The 14,980-nt window shown below is 36.1% G+C and overlaps 1 protein-coding gene across 1 annotated transcript in view; it reads left to right on the forward strand.

The window, feature by feature from the left end:
• Nucleotides 1-14,980, forward strand: part of LARS1 (leucyl-tRNA synthetase 1) — an 88,096-nt gene that overhangs the window by 63,286 nt on the left and 9,830 nt on the right. The window contains exons 22-29 of the mRNA XM_004696697.2: nucleotides 587-650; nucleotides 2,665-2,848; nucleotides 3,924-4,014; nucleotides 5,679-5,819; nucleotides 6,756-6,896; nucleotides 7,110-7,220; nucleotides 9,417-9,527; nucleotides 12,229-12,333. Of these exons, the coding sequence (XP_004696754.2) occupies nucleotides 587-650; nucleotides 2,665-2,848; nucleotides 3,924-4,014; nucleotides 5,679-5,819; nucleotides 6,756-6,896; nucleotides 7,110-7,220; nucleotides 9,417-9,527; nucleotides 12,229-12,333 (948 nt within the window). The remainder of the gene's footprint in view (nucleotides 1-586; nucleotides 651-2,664; nucleotides 2,849-3,923; nucleotides 4,015-5,678; nucleotides 5,820-6,755; nucleotides 6,897-7,109; nucleotides 7,221-9,416; nucleotides 9,528-12,228; nucleotides 12,334-14,980) is intronic.

The raw sequence follows: 14,980 nt of genomic DNA on the forward strand, positions 1-14,980 counted from the left end.
GATGTCTCCCTTCACCCACTTTTCTGTTGTCAATCCCCCAGGGAGGAGGTTATATATAGATCCCTGTAATCGGTTACCCCTTTCTCCCCCACCTTCCCTCCACCCTCCTTGTATCGCCACTCACCACTGGTCCTGAAGGGGTCATCCACCCTGGATTCCCAGCTCTCCTAATGACAGAAAGCTCCCTCTAATCCTAACTAACTCAGTTAGTTAGTTTCTTCTATTTCTGAATGACTCCAATTGCTATGAGGCTCAACTTTATGATCAGCTAAAGTGTCCCATTGTTATAAGTAGAATTATTCTATATGTTTACATGAATAAAATAAGAGGTAGATTGAGTACCAGATTAGACATCCTGTATCAGCTCGGAAATTGATTTGCTGAGTGACCTACACAAGTTCGTTTGTTTGATGGGCTTCAGTTGTTGTCGCTATACAATTAGTGTAAGTATTGTTTTTGTCTTTGTGTTAGAAAAAGAAAAAACATTGTCTTTATCTAATCATAGCCTATCAGTTAATTTGGGCTGACTGATAGGTTATTTTACTTATTTACTCTTATATTCTTATCAATGACTTTCTATTTCTAGATGTCAAAATCCACAGGTAACTTCCTCACTTTGACGCAAGCTATTGACAAGTTTTCAGCCGATGGTGGGTATACCTTCATGTTAATATTTTTTCATACTCAGTTCTGCTCACATTACAGAGAGCAAATTAAAATGGTTATTTTATTTTTACAGCTTTTTATTTTTTAGCTTTTAATAGTATTTACAAGTTTTAATGATTTCTTTGTGAACAAGCAATACACAGTAAAACTTTTGAAAACTGAAGCCTATGTAAGGCGGCATACCTGTCAGAGAAGGAAAATTTATGTATCTCCCACTGATAGAAACAGAAAAGTTGTACCCTGTCATAGATGGAAAACTTCCATGACTCAGAAAAACAAGAGTTCTGTTGAATTACAGCTGTCACTGGTTTAACTATTTAAAATATTTTAAAAGTATATATTTAAAATCAAAGAATTATAGAGGTGAGGTTTTCAGGAGCAAATTCAAGTTCAACCACATGGACTCTTTGAAACAAGACTCAATGTAATTGCCACCTGGCCTATTATGTTTTACTAATCAAATTCAAGACTTGGTTTGTAGAGATCTTTGGTGTGTAACATCTTAAGGTATTTTTTTTATATTTGGTTCTTTACAGTGACTTGAAACCGAATGCATTAACTTTGCAGAAAAAAATCTTGTTTTACCTAATCTCCTCAGTGCTATTACAGTATACAATAACCATAGTTCACAAATAAAACCAGAATAACATTGGCACAAGACCATTTATTAAACTATAGATGTTCAAATTTTATCAATTTTTCCCTCAAGATCCTTGTTCTTTTCCAAAACCCAGGTCAGGATCTCACATTATATTTAATGGTTACGTCTCCTTGATCTCCTCAAATATGTGACAGTTTTTTAGTCTTTCCTTATCTCTTATGACCTTGACATTTTCGATAAACACTCATCAGTTACTTAATAGACTGACTTCTAATTTGGGTTCCGTCGTAGGAATGTCCTGTGATTTATTTAATTGTGCTCTTATTAGTGAGTTAGGCTCTTCCAATTTTTTTGAATAGAACATTTTGTCGAGGAATACCTTGGAGATATCGTGGGCTTGATTGCAGGCCACTGAGTTAAGTGAGCCTCACAATCAAGTGAGTCACAATTGCTTTTGTTCCAGTGCATATAAAAGGTATACTGGTTGGGCTTTTACGTAAGCGTTGGACAGCTAGCCATAACGTTGGTGGTTCAAACCTGCCAGCCTCTCTGGGAGAACGATTCCTGCTTCTGTGAAGATTCACAGCCTTGGCAACCCTATTGGAGGATTGCCATGAGTCAGAATCACCTTAATGGTAGTGAGGGTTTTTGGTGGGTAGTGAGGGTTTTTGGTGGATAGTCTACTGAATGTGCAATAGTGTTATGAACAAGTTAGAAATATTGTGAAAATTACCAAAAGGTTACACATAGACATGAAATGAGGACATGCTTTTGGAAAAACAGCATATACAGATTGGTTCGGGGTGCCACAAACCTTCAGTTTGTTAAAAACAACAACCACCACCACAACAAAAACCTGCAATATCTGCATGGTACAATAAAATAAGGTATGCCGATACTAAGATCAAAAATAGGAATTGAAAAAGTTAGAGGAAACCTAGACAAACCTATTTTCAGGACTAAGAAATTAACATGCATTTGTACATGAGACACAAATGTGTTCTTGTTCATTAAAATTTTGTAACATTTCCTTTCTCAAAATGAGAGAGATTGATAGGGAAATCAGAAGGAAGTATGTATCTGTTCCCTGTTTATCATTTTCTTCTGCATCATTTATAAATCACTTTATCTCATTTGCTCAACATATCAGAGAAGAAATATATTGACTCTAAGGGTATGCAAATCCATACAGATCATTCAAATATGTTAATAACAAAGCTAGAGATTCTCCTCTTTGTAATTGTTATTTTTGTTATTGAACTAGGACAGCCCTTTAAAACACACTTTTTATTTCTTAATTTATGAGCATGCTTTGCAGGATACCCTGTTGAACACATAAGTGATAAGAAACTGTATTTCAAGTTTATCAGTTGATTGATTTAATTTCCTTCTTTCAGGAATGCGCCTGGCTCTGGCTGATGCTGGCGACACTGTTGAAGATGCCAACTTTGTGGAAGCCATGGCAGATGCAGGTATTCTCCGTCTGTACACTTGGGTGGAATGGGTGAAAGAAATGGTTGCCAACTGGGACAGTCTCAGAAGTGGTCCTGCCAACACTTTCAATGATAGAGTCTTTGCCAGGTAAGCTATGGGCGCACCTAGTCTTAAAGCATTTTTGAGTTGCCTTGCTATGAGTGAGAATTGCTATGATGGAAGAGAGGGGTTTTTTTCCTTCTAAAACTGATGATAGAGATAGCTTTGACACAGCATTTTTGGAGTAATGTTTTACTATGTTTTCAGTGAAGGCTTACACAGAAGTTAGGTTCCCATTTAACTCTGTACATGCAAGTTGCTCAGTGACATTGGTTATATTTGTCACAATGCCTGAATAGTCTCATTGTTTCTGTCTGGTCTTTCATTATCCAGCATTGTAAATTCCCTGTCCCCTTACATTCTCATCTTTTGTTTTAAAGTAACCGTTGACCAGTAACTACTACTTATTGAAGCTTTACTTATGTTAGACACTATGCTAAGTCCTTTGTGTCCGTTATCTGATTTTATCCACAGATCAACCTTCTATGATAAAGCTATCATTAACTTTTACAGAGAAAGAAACGGAGGCTTAGAAAAAATAAGTATTTCATTGAAACTGTCAAAGCAGTAGTTGTAAACTTGACTCACAGATCTGCTTCTGTTTCCAAAGTCTGTTTTCATGACCATTTTACCATGCTATCTTGCACTTGAACTACAGTGAGTAGTGGGGCTGCAGTGTGCAGGGGCATGGTTGGAGCTGAAACAGGCTGTGGTTGGACTACAACAAATCATGAAGGCCCTTGGGTGGCACAAGCCATTGAGAACTTCTCTTTTTTAATATCAAAAGTGCAACAGTGAAAATATGGCCATGACGAAAGTAAAGTTATTGCAATGTGGTCTTCATAAGAAAATTTCCATTCAGGACTTTGTGAGCATCATTAACTGTGCCCCACAGATAGGAACCTTAAGCAATGTTAGATGGTAGTAACCTGTGAGGGGAGAGACAAATAAGGGAGCTGTAATAGCAGTGTTGTGGAACACAAGATGTTTTTTTGGCTGAACCACTTTAAATTATATTTCCTGTGTTATTTTCATATTTATGTTGATTTGTATATGCAACATCTTTTTAATCGCAAGTATCATTGCTGTCAAGTTCAATAACTTTTCTTCCTCTATTTAATAGTGAAATTAATGCAGGAATTATGAAAACAGATGAAAACTATGAAAAGATGATGTTTAAAGAAGCTTTGAAAACAGGGTTTTTCGAGTTTCAGGTAGGCTTCGAATTTTTTTGGTAGCTATAGAACATGTCTCAGTGAATATGCCATGTCCCATTGTTCCTCCTGCTGCAGTGCAATGAGTTGTTTGAAAAGAGATACTGGAAATCCTACCATGACATCTTAAAATTCTTCAATAAATTGTGGCATTGAGTAGTTTCTTTAGTACTTTTCTATTGTGTTCATTTAATATAAAGCATTCTGCTTCTAATAGAGCCATGGGCATTAATAAAGAGATTTAAGTCTAGAAATCAGTTACATTTTCCACTAAAGCATTTTGAAACTGATGAAAGTGAAGTTAAAATCAACTTCTTTTGTAATTGTAAACAATCCCCAGATTATGAACATGTTCCAAATCTAAGTCTCTTTAAATCAAACTTGTACATGAGTTCAAGCAGAAATAGTTCATATCTGATGTCAGCTAGTCAAATACTTTTTGTAGGATACAGTATATAATGTACCTTTATGTGCATTAAAAAAATTGAAGAAATACTTCCAGGTACACTAAAAGATCTTTAACATAATAAAATAAGAAAGATGTTTTAGTTTGCGTTGAAAAGTAATTACTTGTTTGTAATTATGCCCCATTGTGTGCACCTCGTATTTTTAATATGATAGGCTTCATGGCGGGTGTGTGTGTGGGGGTTGTTGTAGCATTATTTATGTGGGAGCTGAATATCCATAACCAGGAAACTGCCTGTTACAATTACTGAAAGCGAACTGTTCTGAGCTTTTCCACAAGGTGTCAGTATTTCCTTAAGATTGGCATTTCAAGTGCTTAAATAAAAAACGTCGTTTTACTCAATCAGTGTTGTAAAATATCATCCTGGGATTTACGTAACTTGATTTCAGAGGTGTGGTTAGATAAGGATAAGTGCATAGTATGGTAATGTGTCACATTCATAGCCTCTTTTGATATTTAGTATAATATCTTTCCACATGCCACTCAACGTTAGATGCTATTGAGGTTGATTCTGACTCATGGAGCCCACCCTATGTGTCTAAATAGACATGCGCTCCATAGAATTTTCGAAACCGTTGCCTTTCAAAAACAGATTTCCATGCTTGTCTTCCTAAACACCTTTGGGTGGATTGGGACCACCAGTCTTTCCACTAATAGTCAAGTGCTTAACCATTTGTACTGCCCAGCATTTATCCCTTAGGACCCTGAATTGTTCAACTTTGATGTCTCTTAGTTACTGGATACCTTTTAAAAAATGGTTTTTCTTGAGAATAAATTTGTATAAAAGTACAATATCCTTTAGACAGAAATATTGATATACATTTACTTGTAAGGTACTAAAAATAAAATAAAACTTTTATTCTAACTTATCATGGAATTTTATATATTTTAACTTTTAGTGACAATTTACATACCATATGAAAAGTAGTTGTGCAACATTATGGAATTTTAAAAGACAAGAGTGCATTAAAACTGGGCACTGATTTTTTTTCCCTTAAATTTTATTTTATGGAGATTTGAAATTTGGAGATGGAATAGCAGTTTGCTTCGTCTACTCCATGCATTGATTTGGTATTGTAGTGCTTCCAGGAACGGTGCACTCACCTCGGGGAGAAAAGAGGAAAGGGACTCTAAAGACATAGAGTGAGGGGGATAGCACATTCTTTTCTCTCTCTCTCTCTCTCTTCTTTTTTTGTAGGCTGCAAAAGATAAATACCGCGAATTGGCCATCGAAGGCATGCACAGAGAACTGGTGTTCCGGTTTATTGAAGTTCAGACCCTTCTTTTGGCTCCGTTCTGTCCACATCTGTGTGAGCATATCTGGACACTCCTAGGAAAGGTATCTTCAAGTATTGAAGATATTGTGAGCAGTTTTGATTTTGACCTCATTCAATAAGGTCTGTGGTATTGTGTGTCCACACACTGTAGGTTACGCGGAGGTTCACTCTGGTTGTAGGCAGATGTATTGTGTGCTTTCAGTTACATGCACGCAGTGCATATATTTTTAAAAGATGTTTTTGTGCCTATTGTTTACCACCTAATTTCCATCTGTTAGAAACATTGTAATACATTTAAATATATTATAAACATATCGCTCATATTGTTCTTCCAACTGTTGGTTGAAAAGGTGAAAACATTGAGAAGGGTATAAACAACTGTTATGAGCTGCTTATAAACAAAGATAGAAGTGTATATTTGCATAAACATTCTCTTGTTTTATATGAAGCTCCTAGTGTATACAGGGCTGCCTATTCAGAGACACTGTATTAGCTTTTTTTGCTGTGAAGATAAATTCAATTTTTCTTCCCTGGCTTGCAGACAGATTAACTGGTTTAATAACTCCTTTCCAACCTTATTAGCCAAGCTCTTGTACTTTTCAGTGCATGAACAATGTAAACATGTGTTCATGATGTATACACCGTATAGCCGTACTTTAAATACTGGGTGTATTAGTTGGATGAATACTGAGAGAGTGCATAATTTATATAATAATGATTAAATTTAGGCAAATTAGCATTACATAATTTTCTTTGAAAGTGAGCATATGTGTGTGGGTATTAATATGCTTGTACAAATCGATGCTAATTAAGAATGTAGAGTCAGACTTCACAGCTTGAATTCTAGAGAACATTAGATCAGGGGCTGTAGCAGTATATTGATGTATAGTCAGGGTTGAACTTTGAGCACACAATTACAGATGGGACCGATCGTATGAAACAACAATCAAGAATCATAAAATCATTGTGTTGTCATGGAATCTTTTTTTCTCTCCAAGTCTGGCTCAATTATGAATGCTTCATGGCCCATGATGGACCCCGTGGATGAAGTCTTGATTCGGTCCTCACAGTATCTCATGGAAGTAGCACATGACCTTCGATTACGACTCAGAAGCTATATTATGCCAGCTAAAGGGAAGGTAAAGTCATTTCACTAAAAGAAAAAAGTCATTCCTTAAATAGTATGAGTCAAGTAGCATTTGAACAGTAATGAAAATGAAGAAGACTTTCGTGTAAAGGAAAGAGTTAATGAGTTCTGTGGTGTGTACATGCTTTACTGAGAACGGCAGTGATGTTGTGTTTATATTTGTGATTTACACTAAGGTGAGTAAATGTTTTATCCTACTCTATAGAAGACTGAGAAGCAACCCCCACAGAAGCCTTCACATTGCACCATCTATGTGGCGAAAAACTACCCATCTTGGCAACATATAACTCTGTCAGCTCTACGGAAGCACTTTGAGGTAATGTTCTCAATGGACCTTTCCCCTCACAACATTGTTGTCTGTTGCCCATTATGTTTTTGTTTCTAGCGTGTTGGCAATGGATTTGGAAGGATGACCATTTATTTAATTACCTTTGAATTTGTTGTAACTTGAATTCTGGGATTCACAGAGCCTTACCTTTAATATGGTGTGGTGAAAAGAAAAGATTGGTTTTGAGTACTTTTTAGAAAAATATTCTGATTTTTTAATTACCTATAGATATGAAGAACTCAAGATGTTTATGGTTCTATTAGGTAAATAGCTATTAGATAAGGTAATTCTAATTAAAGGAAACTCAGTATTAATCTGACTTCTAGATTTTCCTAAAGAGAAACATTTACATGCTTTTTTTGGCATGGGGGTTATGGCTGCTAACCAGAAAGAAGGTCAACAGTTCAATCCCACCAGTTGCTGCATTGGAGAAAGATGATGCTTTCTGCTCCTGTGAAGATTGACAGCCTTGGACACCCAAAAGGGCAGTTCTGCTATGTCTTACAGTCATTATGAGTCAGAACCAACTCAGTGCCAGTGGGTTTGGACCTTCTCCCCTCCTCAATTGAGAAATGTTGAAACAGTGTGTCCATCCAGTTTGGCTCTTTTTCTCAGGTTATTAGAATAGTTATTGGCCAAAAAAGCAAACAAACCATTAAAGTGTACGTAAACAAGAGAAAGAAAATAGTGGTCAAAGTGTAAAGTGATGACATAGCGAGTAAGTTATTAGTTTTGCTTTTCTAGATTATTGTTGAATGTTTGACTCATTTCTCAAGATAAATTAGGAAAAAAAACTCATAAAATTGACAAAACTTGGTGGAAAGAGAAGAGCAAATATTTTTATATTCCTTGTGAATCTGTCTTCAGGAGAACTACTTCCTCTTTGATTGTGTGTAATCTGCTCACATATTTCAAATTGTGTTAAGTAAAAGAGTAAGCATTGGTTGGGCAGAAGCATGAAATGGTGAAAAAAAATTTTTTAAATAAACAAAGAATAAAATGGTGATCCAGTGGCCTTGCAACTCATACCAGTGCTTTTAATGAAGCAGCTGAAGAATCAGATTTGGTATGTAATGTCTCAGAATGCACCACCAATATTCTTTTAGACCTCATTCAGTGTTCATTGACTAAATCTATTTTGTTTCAAAACAAAATCACATTTTGGCATTAGCATTTGGAATAATTAGCTTCCTCCTTTCAAATTTGTGTTTGTTTTTATCGAAAAGATAAAAAAACTCCAAAGAAAATGAAGTTGATTCCTGAGTGTTTTTACATTAAATCTGACACCTTTTTGCTGCTATAAGGAAAAGGGGCAGTTTCTATGCCTTCTGGTCTTTTATGTGTATTACAGAGGCAACACACTCTCAAGTAGATGTTCTTTAGTAGAAATTGGAATTGAAAGTCAATAGATTATTTGAAATCTTAGTATATGACTAAATTACTTTTTATTTAGATTAATTTCCAGCCCTTAGTTTTGGTGCTGTGCTTTTACAATTAAGGGAAGATAAGTCACTCCAAACTGAAATTGTAGCTTACTTTAGTTCCCACTCTATATCAGGGACAATTGATACTTTCAGGAATAAATTAAAATTTTGTCAGCACATTAAGTAATATTAATGATGCACAGTGCGTTCTTTTTTTTCTTGGCTCTAATCTTTATTTTAATATATTTTTAGTCATTAATTTTTTTTAGAAATGATTATGTTCACTAATGATTATGTAACTAAGGTTTTTTTTTTAATATTTGTACTAACAGTTTATAAGAAAGTATTCAAAAACAGATACTGTATAAGCCTTCTAGATAGTTGTATAAAGTTTCATCTTAGTATAATTAACAAAATAATTTTGAAGCTGGAACACAAACCAGACCTTTATAAGACCATTTGAGTTTCTGGTAGGATCTCATGTTAAAATGCTGGAGGTACCAATGTCACAAGGAAAGACTAATGGCATCAGTGCAGAACACTTCTCTTCTTTTCGTTCAAAGCCATGTGTCCTCTGATTTAGATGGCACAGAGAGTCCCTCCTGCTGTTCATTCAGCTCTCATTTCTTCCTGCTCTTACACATTCTACTGCTTATCTCTGACGGGGTGAGAGGCCATCAGTCTTTGTCTAGCAGACAATATCTGTGTTATACTCAAAATACTTATCTTCCACACCTCCCTTCCCTCCTCCCATTTTTAGGCCAACAATGGAAAATTGCCTGATAACAAAGTCATTGCTAGCGAACTAGGCAATTTGCCAGAATTGAAGAAATATATGAAGAAAGTGATGCCGTTTGTTGCTATGATTAAGGTAAGCTGTGAATGTAGTGTAGCTGTGATCATGTATGTAATGGATAGGACAGTCGAGTGAAGGGGCAATATCTACCTTCAAAAATCTGCTAGAATAGCCCTTTTCAATCAGAGGTTGTGAGAAATGAGCTATCATATACTGAGGTGATCTGTAGAATTGCTGAGTATGTGAAAATGTGTATTGGAGAAGATAAATTGCTCTAGAATTGCTGTACTAATGATTCCTTTCATCTTCAACATCTTTTTTTTTCCATTTGAGAAGGAAGCTTTTTTTTTTTTTTCCGCTTACATTAATATGTTTTTACTAGTCTGTGTTTGGAAACAAGATCCTACATTTGTATAAGTTTGGTTTAAAAGGTTTAGTGGTGGCTTATACAGGTTAGAACCGGTTTTCTCAACGTAGCTTTTTGATCTGTTGGGCTAGATACTGTTTGTTGTAAACAGTTGTCCTGAGTGCATCTACTTCTTACCACATTTTGTATTTATGACAGTAGTGATAAATCTGCCATTAAAGACATGGCAGCAGTGGTGCAGTTGAAGTGAGAGTAACACGGCTGTGATGGTTACAGTTATATGTCAGCTTGGCTGGGCCGTGATGATGATGATGATGTCCTCCACCGTTTGGCGATCTGACGTCATCCTCCACGTTGTCATAATGCTGAATTTCGCATCATGTTTTGATCTTTGGAAACCTAACCGTGTCAGTATGTGAGGAGTGGGTGTGTTGTAGAATGTTTAGCAATATTTCTGCTTTGTGCCCATTAGATATCAGTAGAAGTGCTTTATTTACCCCAGTTATGACAACTGAAACATATTTCCAGACATGGCTAAGTGTCTCCTGGGAAAACAGGAGATTATACTCCTTAACTCTTGATTAAGAACCAATGGGCTAGATCTTGAGTTTACTTAATGTACTTGACCAATCTCTTTTTTTTTGCCAGAAAAAAATTGATAGAAGACTGTAGAGATTATTGCCTAAGATCAAAATGTTTGGTGCCAGACAAGCTTGTATTTAAATTCTGAAAACAATTTTGAGATCTTAGACAAAGCATTTCACTTCTGGACCCCAGAAATTTTTTTTTTCTATGAAAGATGGATATTAATAAAGCCTGCTTTTTAGGAGTGCTGTGAGAAGTGAATTAAGTAATGCACTTAAAGTACTTAAGTAGTGCCTGTCAGATAGTAGGCTCAGTTAAAAAAAAAGAACACTTTTATTATTGTAAATCAGTATTTTCAAGCCTGCTAGGCACACAGTAGTTATTGTACTTTAAATTAATTCAGAAGTCTTGCAGGCTGCATATACTGATGGAGCTTAGAGCACTTGCTTCACTTATTCTATATTGGAATAGATTTATATCCTTAGGAACACTTTTAATTATTTTAGACATAAATCAACTATCTGAGCCATAGGACACTTGAGGTTTCAAAAATACCTTAGAGTCCTGGGTTCATAGGTTCCCCACTCAGATGGTGCCACTGGTCAGCATGCCAGATTTAATGTCAATGTGTAGATTCAACAGAGTATCCCATTGAAGGTTGCAAAAAGAATGACTTTTGTTTACATCCTTTAAGAACATTCAGTGAAACTAGTTTGAAAAATAATCCTTTGTATGTTGTTAGTTGCCCTCGAGTCAGTTCTCATGCATGGTAACCCGCATGTGCAGAGGAGATCTGCTCCATTGGGTTGTCAGGCTCAGAAGCAGAGCACCACCCAGGCTGCTTCCCACGGCTCCTCTTGGTGGAGATGAGCCACCAAACTTTCTGCTAGAAATCAAGAACTTACCCACCTGTGTCATAGAGTGTATGTGTCCATACACACGAGGACCCCTAGGTTAGAGAATTGTGGGATAGGTGTTGACCTGCTAACTAATCCAAAGAAACGAGTATCAGATGCTTAGAATGGTGATTTTTGAAAAGTAATATTAGAGATTTGTAGGTAATAAATAATTTTCTAAAACTTGAATGTGATTAATAAACTTGGAAAGGAGAAATGTCTTTCTAGTACTTTTCTGTGGAAAAAGAAGTAGAACTTAGATAATACACTCAAACAGTGAATACCAGGAGTAATGTCAGGTCACTTCCATATAGGTGTAACATGTTCGAGGCTATTAGCTTTCTGTTGGATCTGTAAGGTTACAGTGTGAGCGATGGATGTTACTTGGGAAAATTAAGAGTAAATAATTGCTTTTTATGCCACAGATCACCTGAGTAGCCTTGTTACATGACTTTTACTTTCTTTTTTAACTTTAAAAAAAAATATGTTCTGTAGTTTTTGTTTTGTTGCTACCAATTCATTATTTTCTGAGATGACTTTAAAAAAGGTGGTATCTCAGAATTTTAATTTGAAAAATTACCTGAAGGGATAGCATCATGGGTTTGTTTGATTCCTTATCTTGGCTAATAGTATCAGTCTAAATAAATAATGAGAAAACCACATTTATTTATAAATCTTGAAACTTCTGCCTCCCAGTCTTTTGCTGCTTCCTTACTCTTATCATACTTCAAATGATAATTACCTTGGGCTAGTAATTTTAGTAACAAGCAATCATAGATAAGGGAAGCTGTGAATCCAGGCCTGACTTTAACTGTTCAGCTTTGGAGATTTTATCAGCTGAAGAGAACAATGATTGCTTTAGAGGAAATATATTCTTTCAACATATTCTTTATGTGATTTTGTTTTTCAAAACCATTTTGATTGTTAGGAAAGCCTGGAGAAGATGGGACCCCGGGTCCTGGATTTGCAATTGGAATTTGATGAAAGGGCAGTGCTGATGGAGAATATTGTTTACCTGACAAATTCTCTTGAGGTAAGCGGGCCAAGGCTTTGTAATAATTAGTCAACTGTAGTCAACCATAATCTAGTTCGTTTGTTTTATAATAAACTTCCTATAAACTTCATTTTCCATCTTCAGAATGGTTGCCAACTATCTTCGTCAAATATATTTTTGGAGGGAAAGGGAACTGATGTAGGTATAGAAGTTGCTACAATAGAAAATGGTTTGTTATGTCATTTATCAGCTACCCTATGCGTAAAAGACTTAGTGTGTATGCCTGAATTTTCCAGCACAGTAGATGGTCCAGGAAAAAATTGGGAAAAATAAAAGTAGGACATAACTTAAATCCCCGGAAAAAAAAAATCAGACTTACTGGACCAGTAAGCACTAGAGGAACCCTTTGAACTTGGAACTCAAACTACTCACAGTGGTCACCTGTCAGTCAAAAAACACAAGGGCTCATAACAGAAATAATATCACCTGTGAGTATTGTGCTCCTCCAAACAATCATATAAATGAGGCCTAACAGTAAACTTGGCTCAGATCAAAGATGAGAAGGTAAGGGGGACAAGGAAGCAGATGAATGGAATCAAAGAAACAGAAAGGAAATAATGAGAATACTGATATATTGTGAAAAGTGGAACAACCAGTCTCACTAAATAGTGTGTACAGAAATTATTAAACGAGAACCTAATTTGCGCTATGAATTTCCCCCCAAATCACAATATATATGTATGTGTGTGTATATGTGTTTATATATATATATATATATATACATACAGACACACACACACACATATATATGTATATATATTTAAGAGTTAGCAGGGATGGAATCTCAGCTTCTTAAATACAGCTGTAGTATAAAATAAGAGTGAAAGAAATGTAAGTTAAGAAATGAGTTTTAAAAAGAAAATGAGATTTTATATTCAAATGTTTTCAAAATCTTTCATAGGACGCTCTGAATTTTTTCTTTTCCATTTTAGACTTCAGGTTCATAGAACTGAATTAATTATATCTGGCTCATGATGTATTATGATTGTCTATGCTTATTTTCCTTTTTAAATTACATGAGAGTATAGTGAACATTCATGAATTTACTACTTGGGCCTAAAACTAGAAATTACTAGTAGCTTTCATACATCTGTGAGGTTCTCACTATCCCTTCTTCTTGTCACAGTCAAAACTTCATCTCTAAAATCTAGAAATTCTGTCCTTCAAATAATTTTAGCAAAAGGAAAGATAAACTGTTCTAGAAAGCTCAAAAAATTGCTCTGACAATGAAGATGCGAAAGTTAAGGGGGGAAAAAAATCAGGTTTAGCATTTGAATAAAATTGTTTCATGAAATATAGGAATGGGAGAAATGTCTAAATTGTTTTCGTTGTGTAAATTTGAAACATGTTAATAATGAAATTATTATATTAAAGATGAGTAGGAGACATTTAGTGTATAAATATCTCCGTGTTCATACATATATTTACATAGGTCACAAAGCTCCTCTGGGAAAATGGAAACACAATTCATATTTAGGGTCATCTTATATTCAGGCATGTGCAATAATGCTGACTTTGTACAGGCCCAGTGAGTGACTGCTTGTGTTCCCAAATGCTAAGTTTCTGTGCTCTTCTCATGTTTAAGTGGAAGTGTTTTATGCCTGTTTTTATTTTTCCTCTTTTAAAAAAAAAATCATTTTATTAGGGGCTCATACGACTCTTATCACAATCCATTCATACATCAATTGTGTAAAGCACATTTGTACATTCATTGCCCTCATCATTCTCAAAACATTTGCTCTCCACTCAAGCCCCTGGCATCAGCTCCTCATTTTCCCCCCTCCCTCCCCGCTCCTCCCTCCTTCATGAATCCTTGATAATTTATAAATTATTATTTTGTCATATCTTGCCCTGTCCGAAATCTCCCTTCACCCACTTTACTGTTGTTCATCCTCCAGGGAGGAGGTTATATGTAGATCCTTGTAATCGGTTCCCCGTTTCCAACCCACCCTCCTCCCTCCTGGTATCGCCACTCGCACCACTGTTCCTGAGGGTATCATCGGCCCTGGATTCCCTGTGTTTCCAGTTCCTATCTCTACCAGTGTACATCCTCTGGTCTAGCCAGATTTGTAAGGTAGAATTGGGATCATGATAGTGGGTGAGGGAGGGGAGAAGCATTTAGGAACTAGAGGGAAGTGGTATGTTTCATCATTGCTACACTGGACCCTGACTGGCTTGTCTCCTCCCTGCAACCCTTCCGTAAGGGGATGATCAATTGCCTACAGATGGGCTTTGGATCTCCACTCCGCACACCCCCTCATTCACAATAAGATTTTTTATTTTGATGATGCCTGATACCTGATCCCTTCGACACCTCGTGATTGCACAGGCTGGTGTGCGTCTTCCATGTGGGCTTTGTTGCTTCTGAGCTAGATGGCTGCTTGTTTACTTTCAAGCCTTTAAGACCCCAGAGACTATATCTTTTGATATCCGGGCACCATCAGCTTTCTTCACCACATTTGCTTATTCACCTGCTTTGTCTTCAGTGATTGTGTCGGGAATGTGAGCATCATAGAATGCCAGTTTAATAGAACAAAGTATTCCTTGCATTGAGGGAGTAATTGAGTGGAGCCCCAATGTCCATCTACTACCTTAATACTAAACCTATAAACATATGCACATAGAT

The sequence above is a fragment of the Echinops telfairi genome, unplaced genomic scaffold (genome assembly GCF_000313985.2).
Source record: "Echinops telfairi isolate 266 unplaced genomic scaffold, ASM31398v2 ScPeMD7_7469;HRSCAF=8507_0, whole genome shotgun sequence".
NCBI lineage: Eukaryota > Metazoa > Chordata > Mammalia > Afrosoricida > Tenrecidae > Echinops > Echinops telfairi.